General features: G+C 41.3%; 3 protein-coding genes across 3 annotated transcripts in view; 2 read left to right on the top strand and 1 right to left on the bottom strand.

Annotated features, from left to right (window-relative positions):
* LOC101860753 (tetratricopeptide repeat protein 12) overlaps positions 1-1,812 on the bottom strand; it is a gene marked incomplete in the record, with an annotated part of 34,221 nt that extends 32,409 nt beyond the window's left edge. Inside the window, 1 exon segment of the mRNA XM_013085448.2 lies at positions 1,701-1,812. Within this exon segment, the coding sequence (XP_012940902.1) occupies positions 1,701-1,779 (79 nt within the window).
* Positions 1,813-2,008: 196 nt separating this feature from the next.
* On the top strand, positions 2,009-18,981 carry LOC101859582 (intraflagellar transport protein 57 homolog). The gene is made up of 12 exons (XM_005103486.3): positions 2,009-2,148; positions 4,319-4,498; positions 8,232-8,340; positions 8,731-8,784; positions 10,779-10,897; positions 11,209-11,305; positions 12,161-12,241; positions 15,210-15,332; positions 15,868-16,046; positions 16,492-16,579; positions 17,267-17,333; positions 18,638-18,981. The coding sequence occupies exons 2-12, from the start codon at positions 4,338-4,340 to the stop codon at positions 18,811-18,813; spliced, it is 1,254 nt and encodes a 417-aa protein (XP_005103543.1). The 5' UTR covers positions 2,009-2,148; positions 4,319-4,337; the 3' UTR covers positions 18,814-18,981.
* Positions 18,982-19,014: 33 nt separating this feature from the next.
* LOC106012449 overlaps positions 19,015-20,000 on the top strand; it is a gene marked incomplete in the record, with an annotated part of 2,556 nt that continues 1,570 nt past the window's right edge. The window contains 1 exon segment of the mRNA XM_013085450.2: positions 19,015-20,000. Coding sequence (XP_012940904.1) covers positions 19,792-20,000 — 209 coding nt within the window.

Below are 20,000 nucleotides of genomic sequence, written 5' to 3'. Positions count from 1 at the left end.
GTTCGAAGGATGTGTCCACCCAATGAAACATTGCTCTTAACTCTTTCCGGATGTATCGCTGAATATATCGGCGCGAGAGCACATCCCTTGCGGATGAGTCACCGATATATATCAGCTGTGATAGCTTGCCTCAGTATGGTTTCGTTTTAACACGATCCGTCATCTATAATTACTTTTTATTGTTATTGAAAAACTCAGAAAGGATTTTGGAATAAAAAACATTTAGTTTCACTTTGTCAAAGCGTGGGTTTGGGGAAAAATGAGTGAATTAGTTCTTGTGGTCTTGCATCAACAAAATGATGAAACCGGACTCAGTATAAATATCATTATAACTCAAACAAAAATTGGAATATTGCTTAAAAAATAAAGCTGCGCATTCAGAAATTTATGGATTACGCTCTTGGCCTGTATATGATTCATATTTTTAATAGAGGAGAAGCAAACCACACCAGAGCACCGACCAACCACCCACTCTCCTTTGCATTTGTAAATCAGCCACTTTGTTGGTACTTAATTTTCTCACCATCAAGTTTCCTTAATTTAAACTGCTAATCAAAAACTCACACCACTGATTTGACATGTATAGGGCCTACTACTCTTCAATTATGTCCATTTTATCATGTTAGTAATAACTAAAAATATAAGAGATATAATATATATATTGTTTGTGATGAATAGGAGAAATTCTTCAAGTTCAAGCTCCACCGCTTCAGGATGTTACTGAAAGGGTAAACGGATGCTCTTTCCGAACATAGCTTTTTTGGGGGGTCTAAACACAATTACTCTCGATTTGGCTATGCAGGTGGTGTACAAAATAACTTCATAGAAGCATAACCATCACTCAAAACGTAACATTTGATATAATCAAATTGAAAGAAATTGAATGAGGAAATACATCCCAATATGAAACAAGGATCAATTTTGGGCACTTTTTCGGTAGTTCCCACCCCGCAATTTTATTCACGGGTTTGGGCCACAAGAGTAGGGGGGTTTCAGGGGGGCTTGCCCCCCTAACCTAATAAAATTTCAGGGGGGCATGCCCCCCTGAATTTTACCATAATTTAATGTTTTGCAGTTGTTAGGTTTGATATCTTAGCTCACCGCGAATCAAAAGTATAGATCTAGATCTAGATGTAGGTCAGGCTCAAATAAGGGGGGTGGGAACTACCGAAAAAGCACCTAATTTTGAACAGGGAATGCATTACAAAGGGTTAGATATGTTGTTGAGAAAAAAAAATTTTGACGGAAAAAATTACATTCACCAAACATGTGAAAGCAAATCAACATAGCTGATCCTCTTTATCTCCACTCCTTCTTTTTTGTGTTTGTTACTCAATTAATTGTATCACTCTTATCTTCGACACTTCATATGACCTTTTTGTGTTGCAAGTGCCGTAAAACCCTTACTAAAACTTAACACAAAGGATGTCTATGAACCTCAGTCAAAGTACTTAGTCGACCAAATCAAGCACAAGAATCATGGTTTCTTCTGGAATTTTCTGACATAAATTGTGGGGTACCTAGTCTAGATCTACGTCGGTAGGCCTACGGCACGCTACTTTTTGATTCTTAGTCTTAGTAAACAATCTGAGAACCCCCCCCCGTCGATGGTTGTAATCGGAAATAACTGAGTGTACACTCGTTTGTAAAAGGTGTCACAGTCTAAAACACCGAAATAAGCTCAACAATACTAGTCGTACCTATTTCATCAACTTTCGACAAGAAGTCATTGAGTTCGGCCTCGGACGGTTGATTCGGTGGTTTCGGAAGGTCCGCCATGTTGATTACATTGGTTACTCTTGGGGAGCTTTGTTGATGTGAACTTGGGCCTAACAGTTTTATTATTTTTAAAAAAAATGTCAATCATAAATTAGCATACATTCAGATTGAACACTTTCGAAAGCTTTTTTTGTTTCAAAAAGGTACTTAGTATATAGTAAATAAGATATATAATAATATATATAATCAAACACACCCACAATAGTCCCTCCCCTTTTCCGGAAATTCAGAAAACATTCCATTGCGAAGAACCACTGTTTGTAGGCTACCAAACAAGTCGACCCGTGTGGAAACGCGCGGTAGCCTAGTAAAATATATTATTGTATGTTTATTTTTGTTTTTCATATCTCAACGCCCTTGTGCTTGAAGGTGAGCTGAAGTTTCTCAATGGGTTTTAAAAAAATATTTATTGGGGGTTGCTTCTTTTACGTTTTTGATTTTATTCAGTTCTCATTTCACTTTGTTCTGGCAGTCACCGGCAGGCATTCTTTCTGTGACTGTACTGTAAGTGTAGTCTGTAGTGTAGACTGTAGACAGTAGACCCTGTAGGCCTATTAACTCGTAACGATTCAGGTATAATTACTTCTCATTCTCTGAAAGAGATTTCCTGGGCCAGAGAAGTGTGAAGTTCATAATAATTCACTTCATTTTTGGGTTTTCGAGGAAGGCCACCTCTAGATTCTCACTAATCTCACCCAGGGTGAGATTAGCGTAGTTGTCACTGAGTTGTGTAGGTCTCTCACCTGGGGTGAGAGGACGAGCCTTTTGGCTATTCTCACCCGATGTGCATTCGCCGTGATATTAGAGTAAAAATGTTCCAGCGCTCTTGTGTTGAAAGCGTGCAATTTTGTCTGCAGGCTGTGCGTGTGAGAGAGAGAGGGAGGGGGGGAGAGTGAGAGGGAGAAGGCGAGCGAGAACTTACGCGCAAAACAAAATGGCGACCGGCGTAGTTCAGTTCGATAGAAAAATGAAATAGTCGTTGCATCTTTGTAGTCGACTAAATTAGTTTACAGTATACTGACATTTTTTTCTTTGTTTTTAAAATGTCAATTTGATCATCCACATTCATTTGATTTGCTTTACTTTACTTTTATCCGCCGCTTACCCTTTTGTCCACATCCCGGGAGGTGGAAACTGGACAAAGTAGGGGATTGCTGGGTTCAACGAAGTACGGTGTGGCTTTATTATGCCTTTGACTGAGGCGTCACGCTAGCCATGAAGGAGAACCGGGGTCCCCCCGAAAAGTTGCAGGCTGACGGGCCTCTGGTGAAACTGTGACAGGCCTAGCAGTGGATTATTTACTGCTAAAAAGCAAACAAATAGCCTGATTTGTCACCTGAGAATAAACAAGTTTGTTTTTGAGGCTGCGAGTCAGGCTATCGGTTTGTGTCATGATGGTCGCTTTACGCCCTCAATTATCTATCTGGCTTTGAAACCAAACCGAACTGATCGTGCCAATGGGAACCCCATAAGGTTTGATAATAAGAGGTGCTGTACACTGAGCACAACTACTGTTCGCCTTAGCTGTGGCAAGCTGCTGCAACAATAATCATTTGCATAGATGGTTGATGGGTGCTCTGGCTAGCTGTCAGGTCTTCTAAACCTCTCTGATCATTCATCCGAACACTTACAGATTCTTTCCTCCTTTTTTGTGTTTGTTACTTTCTTATAAAATCTCGAATCTTCGGCACCCATATGGCCATGTGTCATGATGTGGTGGAATTCAGCACTTATCAATTTTTGGGCATTTATAAGAGTTTGATATCTTAAAGCCTGTTCATTTGTCATGCTTTTGGGGGAAAAAATATCCTTAATCTATCTGGAATGATAATCGTGATATTTACGATTGAAGGAGAGGGGTCGTCTGGTTTCAGGGGTAAAACTTTCAAAAAAATGACCGCTGAAGTTAGGGGACTTTCAAAGCTAGAGAGCACACTTGGAAATTGAAAATTTACATTTTTTGTGTCTTTAATGGGTTTTTTTTTCTCAGCATAAAATCCATACAGAAATGTGTTTTTAAAATGCCTTTAAAAAGGTTTTGAGCTAAAAAAAAAAAAGAAGAAAATTCAAAAAAAAAAAAAAAATGCCTAAGGGCCAGAAAAATGCCAGTTAATTTGATTTCTTTATTTTGAACAGTACCTGATTTCACACCACAGTGCCTCACATATATTGATCTGCAAGTGCAGTAAAATACTTTTACTAAAACAAAAACAAAAAATCATTTTTGCTCTTATACTATGCTGATTGCTAAGTTAACCAAGGGCAGACCAGTTTGCCCATCCCGCTAATTTCTCTGACCTTGTTGGCCATCTTTTTCTCTCTCCCCCCATCCCGCTCACCTAAAGCTTGTCCCTCAAAAAATGTGTAGGCCTTTACAGGATGTATCTTTTGTCTCTCATGTTAGTTGGGGTTGTATTTTAATTTTTTTAAAAACTTGAAATAACTAGAATATATATCCAGTGTTGTGAAGAAGTAGATTTTTAAAATGCTTTTGTTTTTCATTCCATCGGGATTTTTTCTAAACCCTGTTGATTCGAAGTCAAGAAAGCACTGCAGTCATGTCAGAGGACAAGAAGAGAGGCGGCGATGAGGGGGAAGATGGAGGCCCCGGTCTTGTCTACATGCCGTTTGTCATCATGGAAGAACTGCTGGACAAGCTGCGTCTGCTGGACTACGATAAAGACTTCTCCAGGAAGATGAACCTCAAGCCTATCAACAGGTATTTTGTATTGATAGTTTACTCAGCATCAGCATCATCGAATACCATAATTTTCCATTTTCATGTTTTTTTTTCTTCTTAAAGCATAATAAACTTTGGTGTTGACAAAACTTTTTTTTTCTAAGTAAGTTACATTTTATATCCGGCACCAAACCAAGCATGAGACCGAAAAAAAAATAGAATAACCTACTCACCAGATTTTTATTTTGGTTTGTCCTGTATTTATGGTCAAAGACTTTGATTTTGTTGGAAAATTATGTCCTACAGATCCTCAATAAACTGCAATCCCATATTTTAGTGGGGGGGGGGGGTTATTATAAGATTTACTTTAGTATTTAAAGCGGGATATTATCCTCATCATATAAGCCTTCGTCACCTCCGCATAAGTAAAGAGGTCACAGTCTATAGATCTCTCAAGATATGTCTGTCCTGCACCGTCACCTCATGTCAATTAAAGTCTTCTTGTCTTTTGAAAATATACTTACTACCTTTAGTTTTTTATTGTTTGTATGAATACAGTCGAAATTGTCCAGAAGGACCACCCATTGTGGAGGAAAAAAGTAGTTGTCGTAGACAGGTGGGCATTTTGGACCATGTCATGATAAACTCGCACAAAAAAGTCAAGGAACAAAAATTCAAAGAATGATAACCGAAGAACAGTTTAACCGAATTTATTAATTTAAAAAAAAAAGATGCTTTCGACTCTCTAGATAAAGAGTATACAATTTCAGATTTCAACGACAACGAGAAGTTCATGTAAAATGAGTTAAAGTCACACAGGTCGGATTTCAAAAGTCTGAACAGCCATAGTTCTTCATGAACATTGTCAATAGTGGATGTGGCCTCTCCGTCTGATCAAACACTCGGCACAGCGCCGACGCATGGACAGGACATGCCTTCGGAGAACTTGTTGCTTTAGGTTCTGTCACTCCTGGACGAGGCAACCCAAGAGCTGTTGAAAGTTTTGTGCAAGAGGGTGGTTGTCCCTTATCCACCGGTCAATGTGATCCCAATTGTTCTCTATTGGGTTCAAATCCGGACTACAAGCTGGTCCGTCTATGACGGTGACAGCTCGCTGCTGCAGGAAGTCCCCCACTATGCATGCAGGATGGGGCGTGGCGTTGTCGTCCTGCAGTACAGCTTGGGGTCCAATCTGCTGCAGGAGAGGAACAGCAAGGGGACGCAGGACTTCCTCCCTGTACCTTGCCGCGGTCAAATTGCCCAGTATATTGTACAGGGGGTCCTGTGGTGAGCTGAGAAGCCTCCCTACACCAGAAAAGACCCTCCACCGTACGGCGCCACCTGCTGGATGCACTCAGGGTGGAACAGCTCTCCTCGGCGCCTCCAGACGTGGACTCGCCTGTCTGGGTGCAACAAGTTGAATTTGAATTCGTCCAAGAAGACAAGCTGGTCCCGTCGACATTGTGTCCACTGTGAATGGCGAGCAGACCACGCCCGGAGAGCTGCTTTGTGGGGCGGCGTGTGCCTTGGGCGCCTGGCAGGGACACGAGAAGCGAACCTGGCTCTACGGACACGGTTCCTTACCATCTCCTCGATCTTGTGGACATTGGCTGTCACCCGCAGTTGGTCCCCGATGCCGTTTGCAATGATGGTTCGTGACGTCGCGGCCTGTCTGACGATAAACCGGTTGATGGTGAAGTGGGGCGACCCTGGTCGATGTCTGTCCTGGACCCTTCCGGTCGCTCGCCATCATTCTTGCAGCCTCTATATGACTGATGGGGACACCCAAAGTCGATGTGAAACAACTGGGAATGTGGAGCCATTTTGGAGCTAGGTAAGGGCTTGTCCATTGTCAACCTCAGGCAGCGAGCGTTCTTGGACTATCGTGTTGTAATGAAACATTCCTGAAAAACGGTGGCCTATAAAGGGTTGTAAGTGAGCAATATTCACAGCTAAGACATCTGTTTAGCACGTGCCAAGCTTGGTTTTAGCTAACAGTCCCTATGCCAATATTCTTGAGTCTGAGAAATCTAGCCCATTTTTCATGCTTTTCGAATGTGTTTCAGAATGCCCTGCGTCGTCGCTGTGAAGCTGATGACAGGACATTTGCCATACAGGCAAACTGTGTCTAGTCATTAGTGCGTGTGCCAAGTTTGGTTGACTGATCTTAACGGGTTTGTGAGATATTAAAGTTTAAATTTGACAGGTGAAAACACAAGCTGTTCCTTAACTTTTTTGGGCAAGTTTAGTATAGAAGAAAAAACACAAAAAAGGGAAGTGACCATTTGTACAGACAGGTGATTTGGAAAGGTGACTGTTAGAGCTGGTTCTCCTATATATCTGGTCAGTGACAACTTATTCGACCTATACTAACTCTTTTTCTCCGAGATGGATAAACCCACTGAGCCGGGGCCCTTTTTTGGTTCTAAATCTATTGAACTGCCGATAAAAGAGACCAGTTTTCGGCTATAACCGAAAAGTAATTTGATGTCGAAGTCGTCGTAAAAGAATATGGGAGCGGCTTGCCGGAGATAAGGAGTTAAAATGTGTTTGACATGGACATGATACGGATCACAGATAGTATTGTCATGAATGTTTTTTTACTTTTACCCTTTCTTTATTGGTCACTGGTGTAGCAACCTGATAATTTTGAGTTTGGGTTAATGAGTCGTGCTCCGGAACCCAGTACCAGTGACTAACAGCTGTGACACAGGTGCTGTTTGACCTGTGTAATATTTTCTTTCTCTCTCTCTCTCTCTCTCTCTCTCTCTCTCTCTCTCTCTCTCTCTCTCTCTCTCTCTCTCTCTCTCCCTCTCTCTCTCTCTCTCTCTCTCTCTCTCTCTCTCTCTCTCTCCCCCTCTCTCCAGAAATTTGCGGGATGGGCAATGCTCTCTCTCTCTCTCTCTCTCTCTATATATATATATATATATATATATATATATACACATATGTATATATATATATACAGTCGAACCTGCCCTGACGGCCACCTGTACAAACGGCCACTTTCCATTTCCCCCCTTGCGTTTTTTCTATATAATTTAACTGTGTAAAACGGGCACCTGTCCAATGCGGCCGCGGCCACCATATTTTAACACACAACCCCTATCACACTAAGCAATAACACCTGTCTTAGACGGCCACCTTAGTGACTCCATTACTTTTTGTCATAAATTGTGCATTGGCCCCTGGCGTTGCGGGCGAGCCGTCATAATTCAATCACCTGTCGTTGTTGTTAGGTAGTCCCTCCAACCGATCATGTTGCGTAGGCCCCTTCCTCTGTTGACCAATAGCTACCAATTTCCAGCTGCTGGTGAGGTAAGCGTGTGATCCCTCAAAAGCCGTAAGCCCCGCCCAGAACTCATACACAGATCGAAAGTGAGATGAGTGGTCACTGTTTACCCAGTCTGTAACAAAGTAACAATGGACGTCAACGTGAACTTGTGACAGAAGCGTCGCTCGTTCTCCGAGTGGTGGCGACCCATGTGTTTGTTTTGCAATAGCACCCGGTCCTCCCTGTCTGACACATTTCGTTTTATTGTCAACCTTGCACAAAAGCAGCAACAAAAGAAAAAAAGGGGAAAAAGCCAGCGAAAACAACAACAAAAACTACAACAATGCGGCTACCTTCGGTTGGGACCTCAGAAAGGAAGGATCAGTCCTGCCTAAGACGGCCACCTGTCTTATACGGCCATTTTTCTCCTTGACAATGGGTGGCCGTCTTGCACAGGTTCCACTGTGTATATATATATATTTTGCTGTCTTTTTGCAGACATTACTTTGCTATCCAGACAAATCCTGGTGAACAATTCTACATGTTCACGTCACTAGCAGCATGGTTGTTGAGGAAAGCAGGACGCCAGTTTGAACAACCACAAGAGGTGAGCTTATCTTATGTGTTATTATAAAGTTAAAAAAATAATGGAAAAGGGAGGTGGGGGGAGGGGGGTGGAAGAGGCCTTTTGTACAGGTGGTTGGTTAATTCTGGTGGCAGTAAGAGCAAGTGTGTAACTATATTTTTCTTAATTTTTGGGTTAAAAGTGGAAAGATTATACTTTTCTTTGTTCTTATTAATTAAACTTGAAATGAAACAATCTCTTTGCCTTTTTAATCTTATATAAATACGGCTTTTTCTAAATTCTTTGCCATTATAACAGTGGTTGGTGGTGGTGGACTGTCACTGATTGTGATTCTCTTTTTGTGGTCAGTGTGGAATGTTATTGTTTCAATTGCATGTCTTTAAGATTGCTTTTCTCATTCTTCTATTCCAGTATGATGATCCAAATGCAACAATTTCAAGTATCCTGGATGAAGTGCGGAAATATGTGAGTACTACTATTGGATTTCTTTTTTCTATGCTACATCATAACTTTTGAAATCAAAATACAATATTTAAAATTTCAAATAAGTTTACAATTTCGACAATTCTTATCAGGTTTTACAGATTTGTTCTCATGAATGCAAATTGCTCTGTGTTTTTTTTAGTTACTTCTTAGTTTTAGTTGCTGAGTTGTTTTTTTAACTTTGTGATATCAGTTTTAAAAATTAATCTTACTCTTTATTCATCTTTACATGATGAATCCTGTTTTGTGAGAAGGATTACTTGAATCTTTGTATAATAGTAAAGCTGTTCACCATGAACACAGAACACCTGAATTTTTTTTGCCACTAAGAAAATATTTTATGTTATCAGATTCCATCATATCTCTGTAAGGACATAATGTCCCAAAGATATTTGGGGGGGGCTCTCGTGGCCTAGAGGTTAAGGTGTTGGCCTCTCATTCAAAGATCCCGGGTTCGAATCTGGGTAGCGACCGAAACATTTTCTTCTCTAAAATTGTCTCCTTTCACCTCCTTTCCTGCTCTCTAGCAATGTTCTGTTGTCTGCTTTCATTTCCACTTTCTGCTCCCACTCCCTCACCTCCTTTGCCACCTCCTTTGCCCCCTCCTCTGGGCTCCTGACTCTTTCTGCAGCCTTTCTACTGCTACTCCTTGGCTCCTCCTTACTTCTGTCTTTCTGCCACACCCCTGATCTTCTGGTTGGAAAGATCTACACCTAGCCTTCTCGGACAAGGGCGAAAAATCTCGGAGGGCCCGTGTGCAAGTTGCGCACGTTAAAGATCCCTTGGTAGTCTAAAATCGATGAGTAGGCTTTGGCCGCCACCCGGGCAAATTTCAAAATTTCCTACCAACTGAAAATATTAGGTGTTTCCCGCGTGCTCATATGACCTTATGCAATTGCGAGCGCCATAAAACACTTTACAAAATCGAACAAATAATGTCCCACACAGTCTCTGTTGGACCTGACAAGCTTGGTTGTAGCAGTGATCTCAACTGTGATGTTTAAAGTGTAAAGTGTGTTATGACATGGAGGAATTGACTTAGGGGCTCGTTGGTGTTGGGGAATATATGGAGTTTGTGGTATAATTTTAAAGCCTGTTCATTTGCCTTAATTTTGGCCCCAAAAAATACACACATATCCAAAATATAAGTGGAGATGTTTGCCAATGAAGGAGATGGAGGTAACCTGGTGTTAGAGGTAAAAATAGTAAGAAAATGGCCACCAACGTTGGGTGATGTCCAAGGCTGTAGTGTTCTTATTTGATTAACATTAAGTGACAAAAGTAAGATCAGTGAAACAGTATGTTTTTAAATGAGCATAAAAGGTGTTGAAACAAAAACAAACATTTTATAAAGATTGCCCGACAGATAGAAAAAAATGTTGATTTTGTAGATTTCACAATTTTGACGAGCGCCTGATTTCACCATAATGCCGCACCAAGACACATTTCTCCCTGTCAGATGAATATAAAGATTGTCATTGTCATATGTGAGGCATCGTGGTAAAATCGGGCACTGGTCAAAATACTGAAATCAAAGAAACTAGCATTTTCTGCTGGTTTGGCAATTTTTATCAGATATTTGTTTTTTTGGCTCAACATCCTTATATGTCTATTTAAAAACTCATTTCTATATGGATTTTACAGAAAAATGTTTATTAAAGGGTCAAAAACTGTAAATTTTCTGTTTTCAAGGACTCTCTAGCAATGGAAATCTCCAAACTTTGGCAGCCATTTTCTCGCTAATTTTACCTCTGAATCCAGTGACCTCTTCCTCCTTTAATCGCAAAATTAATCTCGACTTATATTCCAGTTAAAACGATCTTTTTATCATTCAAAGCAAGGCAAATGAACAGGCTTTTAGATGATACCAATAGCTCCATATGCCTAAAAATTGACAAGCACCTGATTCCACAGCGTCGTGACACATATGTTTTCAATCAATCAAACTTCATAATGTGTATGTGTGTATGCTCCAGGGTCATGCCATAGACTTCCCACCCTCGAAGCTGAAGCAAGGCTGGGGAGAGCACTGCATCTACATCTTGGATCGACTGGCCGACGAGGCGCTTAAAAGCACCAACTTTCACTGGAAAAAGTGAGTGAGGTCTCTTTCTTTACCTCGGAAATAGAATGTTGTTTTATTTACAACACTGTGGATCTGTGTTCTCAGGGCGCATGAGACCGGGGTGTTCCGCATCTGTATCCTGGTCCATGGGGATAAGTGTTGCGCTGCATGGATGGAAAGTGTTAAAGATAAAGAATATGGCATGATAAAACAAATCTACCAATTTGACCCAAGTGTCAATTTTTTAGCCAATATCTCCTTATGTGGATTGCGAGAAGTAACTGATTTTGTCGGCACGCCTCACATAAATTGATGACCTCCTAATTTTTTTCCCCTGGCAGACCTCAGTACCCGGAAGAGGAGATGGACGAGGAAAACATTGTGGAGGACGACTCAGAGCTAACCCTCAATGAGATAGAGAAGACCATGGCCATAGGAGTGAGTCCGAGGAGGAATTATTCTCTTTTCTCTTTTGTTTAGTTAAGAGCTCAGAGCCTGTGCACTTTGTTTTAATTAGAGAGAGACAGAGGCAGAGTGAGAGAGAAAAAGAGGATTACTATAGGGGCTGTGTGCTGCATATGTGTTTTGTATTATTGTACAGTGCATTTAGCACTTTTGTGTGGAAATGCGCTATATAAATGCATTTTCAAAATTATTATTATTATTATTATTAATTAGTGTTTTACAGCACTTGCAATGCAACAGGGTCATATAAGTTCTGAAGATTAGAATTGTGACAAGACAGCAACATACACAAAAAAGAATGAGGAAAGATAAAGGTGGTAGATGTTTAATTGGAAAGAAGGAGCTGACCACACTAGAGCACCCACCAACCGCCCTCCCTGTGTATTATAAATGCCGTACATTATTATTATTATTATTATTTTTATTATTATTATTATTATCATTATTTTTAGTTGATCTTAACTTTCTCCTTCTTCAGAGCTGCTTATGCACTCTACGTTATAAGGTTTTAGTTATTTTTCAGTATGTTTTCTATTCCTACCTACATTATTATTTTTGACTTTTGAAAATGGGGTATGTGCCACATACTCTGCTTTTTTACCTTGAATTTTTAGCATTTTAACATTTTAATAAAAATTTTGACGAAAATAAGGTTGAGTGATGGACTGTTGTGAATGGAACCGACTTGTTTCGTGCGCTCATATGACCGTATGTAGTTGCGAGCGCTGTAAAACTCTTACTAAAAGTATAACTAAACAAACTCTGCTGATCAAAAAACACAACATGTGTTTTGCTTTTGGTGTTTAGGATAGTTGTCTGTGTTCACAGCAAAATTCTGACGTGGAAGACGCTGATGATGATGAGCCTATGATGGACTTGGAGGGAATGAAGAGACTCAACCTGAACAAGGTCAGTGACAGGCAGCTTGCTCATGGTTTGTTTTTTTGTTTTTTGTTTTTTTCAATAATTTTTTTTACTGTATCTGTCTTCTGATTCTGGTATCTTGTACCCAGGGCACACTGCTGAAAGTTTCATCAAATCCCACCATGTGAGATGGTTTGAGATATTTGAGGGTAGCCAGATTTGCCTTTATGGACTATGATTTTGGCATTATTTGATGAAATCCTCCAAAATCGGACATATTAGTTTTTTTTAGGTTACGATCTGATGCATTCAGTTTGATGAAGATTGTGACCAGTAGCAAATCGGAAAGCTTATACAGGCTTGCTAACTGTCCCGGATTTCCCAGAACTGTCCCGGATTCAACCATCGGGAATTTGAGAACCTTATCACATACACTGCACTAAGACCTGTCCCACATAATTCTTTAACCATGAAATTTAAAATCACGTTTCTGGGTAATTTTCTTGTGTTTGTGAAATGTGACCCGACATATTATGTTTTAAAAAATGCTTTTTTTGAGTCAAACTGATCAATAAAGCATCACCCAGACATAGAATTTATTTATCTTTGACTTCTGGGTCAAATTAAAGCCTTGCTAGCTCATACTTTTTTTATATTCAGTCTGTACCATAATACAATAGTAATTTCGCATTGGACGGTGGTCATCATCATCATTGCCTTTCTCATCCTGCACCAGGGTATAGGCCACGGACAAACACCTTCCACCTTTCACTATCCTGGGCTAGCCTCTTGATGTTATTCCATGTCTTCCCACTTTTCTGTACATCGATTTCTGTGATTCTTCTCCAGGTTCCATGAGGTCTTCCCCTTGATCTCTTGCCCTGTGGGTTCCAATCCAAAGCTTTCTTTGTTATGCAGCTGCCTGACTTCCTGAGAGTATGTCCAATCCATCGCCACCGCCTTCTTCCTACCTCATCTCTGACTGGGATCTGTCTTGTTTTCCTTAACCCTTCCACATTGGTGACCCTGTCTGTCCATCTGATCCTCAGTAGCATTCTTAGACACTTGTTCAAGAAAACCTGGATCCTCTTTATGCAAGTCTGTGATGCGTTCCATGTCTCACATCTATACAACAGGACCGACTTCACGTTTGAATTGAAAATCCTCAGCTTTGTTCGAAGTGAGATATCTCTGGTCTTCCAAATCTTATCCAAAGATATGAAAGCAGCCTGTGCTTTTCCAATGCAGCACTTTATTTCAGCACATGTTCCTCCCTCTCTGTCAATTATACTCCCAAGATAGCAGAAGGATTCAACGTTTTCTAGTACCTTTCCTTCTATTGTGACCTGCTCCTTTCGTTGTGCATCTGTCCTTAGGACCTTTGACTTTCCGGGGTGGATCCTCAATCCAACAGACTCCGATAGGCTGTTTAATACTGAAGTCTTTGCTTACATCTGTTCCTGGGTGTGTGACAGAAACGCCAAGTCGTCTGCAAAATCCAGATCGTCCAACTGTGTCCATGGTGTCCACTGTATACCATTTCTGTGTCCTCTGGTGGTTTCCTTCATCAGCCAGTCGACTGCCAATATGAAGAGGAACGGTGATATAAGCATCCCTGTCTCACACCAGTCTTGATGTCAAAGCTGTCAGTGAGCTGGCCATCATGTACAACCCTGCAACGTTTCCCTTCGTACATGTTCTTGATGAGGTTCACCAACTTCTGTGGGATTCCGTGGTGTCTCATTATCTTCCATAGTGTCGCTCGGTCTATACTGTCAAAGGCCTTCTCATAGTCAAGGAAGTTGACAATCAGTTCCACTCCTGGGACTGTTCCACCATAATCCTCAGCGTGGCAATCTGGTCGGTCGTTGAGCGAATTTTTCGGAAACCAGCCTGTTCATCCCGTAGTCTTGGATTCGTTCCTGTCTTGATTCTCTCCAGAATTATTCTGTTGAAGACCTTACCTGGTATTGAGAGAAGAGTGATCCCTCTGTAGTTGCTGCAGTTGCTGAGATCCCCCTTTTTTGGAAGCTTCACAAGGTGTCCTGCTTTCCAATCATTTGGGAACTTGCTCTCATTCCAGATCGTGGTAAACAGTGAGAGGAGGATGTCTGCCGCTGCACTAAGACAAGTCCCACATAATTCTTTAACCATGAAATTTAAAATCACATTTTCACGTAATTTTCTTGTGTTTGTGAAATGTGACCCGACATATTGTTTTTAAAAACGCTTTTTTTGAGTCAAACTGATGAATAAAGCGTTACCCAGACATAGAATTTATTTATCTTTGACTTCTGGGTCAAATTAAAGCCTTGTTAGCTCGTACTTTTTTTTTTATTCGGTCCGTACCATAATACAATAATAACTTTGCATTGGACGGCAGTAATGTCCTGCCATGGCTACGGACCTCAACTACCGGATACTGCCAGCTTCCAGACATGGCCAAAGGGTTAATGCAGTTGTGTTCGACGCAATCTGATGTTATTACGTTGGGTGTCCCTGATTGAGTTTTGAAGAAGTTGGCAAGGCTGGCAGTTGTTCTAGAGTGAAAAAAAAATGGGGATCATTTTCTTCCAGTTGCATACTTACTTTACTTTTACTTTTTCATCCTCTGTTGCCGTTAAGCGTCGAGGGGAGATGCAGTTTTCTATGGTAGGCCAGCCCAGCAGCTCTTTCAGTTGTGATATTATGTTTTCTCTGGGTTTCTTTGGCACCCTCGATCCACCTTTAGGGTGGCCTTCCTCTTCCTTTATAGCCTGAGTGCTTCGTGTTGTAGGCTCTCGAGGCTGGCTGGCCAGGTGACATTTGTAACAGGTGGCCAAACCATTTTATTCTCTGTCTTTATATATGTAATGCAGGCAGGATTCAATGTCGATAACTGCTCTTACTTCTTGATTTCTCTGCCTGTCTCGTCTTGTGATGTTAGGGGTTTCCAGTTTCATAGTAAGAGCAAGACATCATCGATATATAATGCCCTTTCACTTTCAATACTTTTTATTTTTCTTTTCTGCAGCAAAACTTTGAGTCCAGCAAGCCTGAGGAAATCCTTGAGTCAACGACTGATGCCGCCGACTGGAGACTGGAGGTCGAGAGGGTCATGCCACAGCTCAAGGTCACCATCAGGACGGACAATAAGGTGAGAGCTTACGACTTGGAAGTTATGTAAGAACAAGGAAACAAACAACAGTTTTGATTCTTTTATGCTTATTGGGCATAAAAAAAGATGTTTTACCATCTCCTTGCTATATGTCATAAAATGTAAATTCCACATTGTGTCCCCAATGCTATGTCATAAAATGTAAATTCCACATTGTGTCCCCTCTGTGTTGTCATAAAATATAAATTCCACATTGTCCCCTATGCTATGTCATAAAATGTAAATTCCACATTGGGTCCCCTATGCGTTGTCATTAAATGTAAATTCCACTTTGTGCCCCCTTTGCTATGTCATAAAATGTAAATTCCAGATGCTCATAAAATGCAAGTTCCACAATGTCATAATCTGAAAGCTCCACATTGTCATAACATGAAAGTTTCAGATTGTCATAATATGAAAGTTCCACATTCTGTCTCCCTTTCTATGTCATGATATGAAAGTTCCACATTGTCAATAAAATGAAAGTTCCACATTGTCATAAAGTACAAATTCCACTCTCTCTCCCCACCCACAGGACTGGCGAGTCCACCTGGAGCAGATGCACCAGCACCACGAGGGGATAGAGACCTCGCTGACCGACAGCCGGTCACACCTGGACAAGCTGCAGGACGAGATCTCTCGCACCCTGGAGAAGATCGCAAGCCGAGAGAAGTACATCAACTCCCAGCTGGAACATTTGCTCATGAACTTCAGGTGAAGGCGCTTTTCAGGGATGCCAGTTGTTTTTTTTCTCTCTGTTTATGTGTTCTGAAATGCTATGTATAGTCGACCCTTCTTTTTGGATGTGAATGCTGGACAATCGCTAAAGAGGGCTGAAAATTGTTCGCCTAAAGGCGGAATTCCGCTCATTGGAACACCGCCAACCACCCACATTATAATAATATTGTAGTAAGAATAAAAAAATGAATTGTATCTGTTGACTGTCTTCTTCTTCTTCCTCGTTCTCGAATTGACTGTCTAATTATGGACAGAAGAAAGTATCTTTTTCTTTTTTTCCTTTAGGAATTATTTATAGCTCAACTTATATTAATCCTCTACTAACATTTTCGTCAGTGCATCTTTTTTCTTTTTGTTTGGAATAACGGTAGTTTTGGGAGTTGCCGTAGACCTCTAATTTACTCTTTCATGTTGTTTACAGATCTGTCCAAGACGCACTCGCAGAGACAAAGGAGAAGTATCGTCAAGCTAGTGGTGGGGTCACAGAGAGGTCAAGGACTCTTGCCGAGGTAAGTTATGGGAGGAACTTTTCTTACTTAACACTGTGCAGTTACACAGCCAGCAGTACAAAATACCCCATGTGGTCACCCAGCCAGGAGAGTGACTGCAACAGACTTCTTCCTAGGGCAGAACTGTGCCAGGTGACCAGAACGGGTAATTTTCACCGTCGCATTATTGCGCCAAGTGACCGCAAAGTGTTTAGTCTTTCCCCTATGGCTCGCCACTTCAAGTGGTGAACCAGATTTATGATAGGAAAATAACCCAGAGAACAATAAGTTTGTTAGTTCTTGTGGGTTATTGTAACTGAGGCTGTTTACATTGACATAATCATCATCATCATCATCATCATCATATCATCATCATCATTATCCTTGTTGTTGACACCTTTGCTGATTGCTGTGATGGAGAATTAATGCCTGTTACTCACCACACCCTTGTACAGCCCCATCTGTGCATGGCCATTGATGCGGGTGGTTAGCGGGTGCTCTGGTGTGGTTTGCTCCTTCTTTCCTATCAAACATTGATTGTCCTTTATCTCTCCTCCTTCCTTTCTTTGTATGCTACCCTCTGGTACAGTTGTAACACCTCTAATCTCAGGCACTTAATATAACCTATTTGTGTTGCAAGCGCCATAAAACTCTTACTAAAACTAAAACTAAATTACTGTTGATTAGCATCGCTTGTTCTTTCCACAGATCACAGAAGAGCTGGAGAAGGTGAAACAGGAAATGGACGAACGTGGAAGCTCTATGACGGATGGAGGTGAGTCTGAGGAACTGTGTGATCATGTGCAGCGTGTGGTTGGGGGGGGGGGGGTGCTCTTGAGTTGTTCTTTCTTACCAAACATCTATCGTCCTTATCTCTGCTTTTTAAAATGTTTGTTACTCACTTGTAACATCTCTAATCTTTTGCACTTATATGAAGTACCAAGGCCGGTCCCCGCGAATTGGAGCTATCCGTGTTGTACTGTATTTACTTTCACTGAATGTTAATGTATATTACACAATTTAGGTTTCTGTTTCTCTGTAACTTACACACCAACCTCCTTCCTCCATCCCCCAGCCCCTCTTTTGCGGATTAAGCGGTCCATCCAACAGCTAATTATCCTGACCTCACTGTGTTGAAAGGAACTTTATGTTTATTATCCGTTTCCTACTATACCAGTGTTAAAGGTTACTAGCAACTAGTTATTTTTAGGGAACGTTTCTTAACGTATTACACAATTGAGATTTCTGTTTCTTCTGGTGTGGTCTTCTGATTTTTTCCTATCAAACATCTATCATCTTTATTTCTCCTCCTTCTTTTTTGTATATGTTACTCTCTTTTAACACATCTATTCTTTGGCACTTGTATGACGTTATTGTTTTGCAAGTGCCGTAAAACTCTTACTAAAACTAAAATGCAAACTCCAGATGGTCCCTCCTTCCCTCCCTCAGCCCCTCTCGTGCATAGCACGTAGTCCGTCCTGCAGCTAATTATCCTGACCTCACTGTGTTGAAAGGAACTTTATGCTTGTTATCTGTTTCTGATTATACCAGTGTTAAAGCAACTAGTTATTTTCACTGAAAGTTCCTTTGTGTCTTTCACATTTCCCTCGAACTACCAAGGCTGGTCCTAACGAATTCGAACTATACGTGTCATACTGTATTTACTTTCACGAAATGTTTCTTTATGTTTTATACTTGGCGCTCATATGACCTTATGCTGTTGCGAGTGCCGTAAAACGTCTACTAAAAATAAAACTGATATATTGCACAATCAGGGTTTCTGTTTCCTCTGTAACTCATACACCGACCTCCTTCTTTCTTCCTCCCTCGTGGGTGGTTGGCGGATGCTCTGGTGTGGTTTGCTCCTTCTTTCCTATCAAATATCTATCGTCTTTATCTGTCCTCCTTTTTTATGCTTGTTACTCCCTTGTAACACCTCTAATCTTCTGACGCTCATATGACCTTATGCAGTTGTGAGCGTCGTAACACCTCTACTAAAACATCCTATGACCTTATGCAGTTGCAAGCACTGTAAAACTTCTACTAAAACTAAAAAAAACAACTTCCTCCCTCTCCCAGCCCCTCTGGTGCGGATCAAGCAGTCCATCCATCAGCTGAAGAACGAGAGCAAGCAGATGGACATCCGGGCGGGCGTGGTGGAGCACATCCTTCTCCAGGCCAAGCTCAAGGACAAGACTCTACAGAACAAGCAGGTCCACGGCGGGGGCGCTCCGCAGGACGGATTTATTATCTAGATTGTTTTTTTGTAGTAGGACAAGGTGGGATGGATGTTTGTGTGTGTGTGTGTGTGTGTGCTCCGCAGGATGGCTTTATAATCTAGGTTGGTTTTGTAGGACAGGGTGGGTGTTTGTGTATGTGTATATGTGTGTGTGTGTTTGTGTGTGTGTGTGTGTGTGGGTGGGTGGGTGTAGGTAGGGGGGGGTGTTTGTATGTGTGTGGAGAGGGGTAGGGGTGTTTTTGTGTGTATGAGTAGGGTGTGTGTGTGTGTGTGAGAGTGAGTGAAAGATCCTATCTATAGATGTGGTATGTGTTTAGGCGTGTGTGAAAGATTTATGCAGTCTAGCTCGCTCAAAGCGAAGATGCACAGAGAGATCAGATTTTCTGTGTGGCTCAAAATTTTTCCTAAATACATATCTGTTCTTTGTACTTAAAACACATGCACAGCGAAATTTTGCATTTGACAAAAAGACTTCTGTGTCTCGCCGATTAGCCTATGCGCATACTAGACTATAGTTACTTTGTGCTTGTGATGTGTATAGTTGTGAAAGATTGCTCTGTTTGTGGCTTGCATTTTGTCGTCCATCTCACGTAGGGGCGTATCGGCGATTTTTGAAGTTTTGAGTTATACATAGTTCATGAAAGCGGAGATCGAGATTTATGTTCTCACGAAGAGGCGTATCGCTAGCTCTAATCGTTACAGAGACGTGCGTTTTGTGTAATTAGGCGTATCCGACAGTCCCATTCTTCTAGTCTCACGCACAGGCGTATAAGTCTATACGCCTGTTCGTGTGATTGAAAATGAAACTTTTTTCATTCATCTGCGGTCACACAAACAGGCGTATAGACATATACGCCCCTTCGTGAGACTAGAATCAAGTCCCTTCAGGGAAAAGATATCAAAACATATTGATCGGTTCCCGAGAGTTGAGTCCCATTTCTGCAGGGCGTCTACTTCCAAAGAATACCTCAACCCAGACTTAACTCTACCAAAGATGTATGCTATGTTCCTAGCAGAAAATGATGATGGTTACATGCCGAGCTTCAGCACCTACGCAAGGGTGTTCAATGACATGAACATTGCCTTTCACAGACCAAAAAAAGACCAGTGTTCGTTGTGTATGTCTTTTCTGAACGGGACTGATTCACAGAAAGAAGAGCTGAAAGAGCGCTACACTAAGCACATCGATGAAAAAGCAAAAGT

Source organism: Aplysia californica, unplaced genomic scaffold (assembly GCF_000002075.1).
Source record: "Aplysia californica isolate F4 #8 unplaced genomic scaffold, AplCal3.0 scaffold00374, whole genome shotgun sequence".
NCBI classification, from domain to species: Eukaryota; Metazoa; Mollusca; class Gastropoda; order Aplysiida; family Aplysiidae; genus Aplysia; species Aplysia californica.
Note: the sequence above shows the minus strand (reverse complement) of the source record. Positions and strands in the feature narration are given on the sequence as shown.

Excerpts from the sequence above, each read along its gene's own strand:
- LOC101859582 (XM_005103486.3), top strand. The coding sequence starts at position 4,338 with ATGTCAGAGGACAAGAAGAGAGGCGGCGATGAGGGGGAAGATGGAGGC. Across the intron at positions 8,785-10,778 it reads TGGATGAAGTGCGGAAATAT|GGTCATGCCATAGACTTCCC; the intron begins GTGAGTACTACT and ends TGTATGCTCCAG. Across the intron at positions 12,242-15,209 it reads AGAGACTCAACCTGAACAAG|CAAAACTTTGAGTCCAGCAA; the intron begins GTCAGTGACAGG and ends TCTTTTCTGCAG.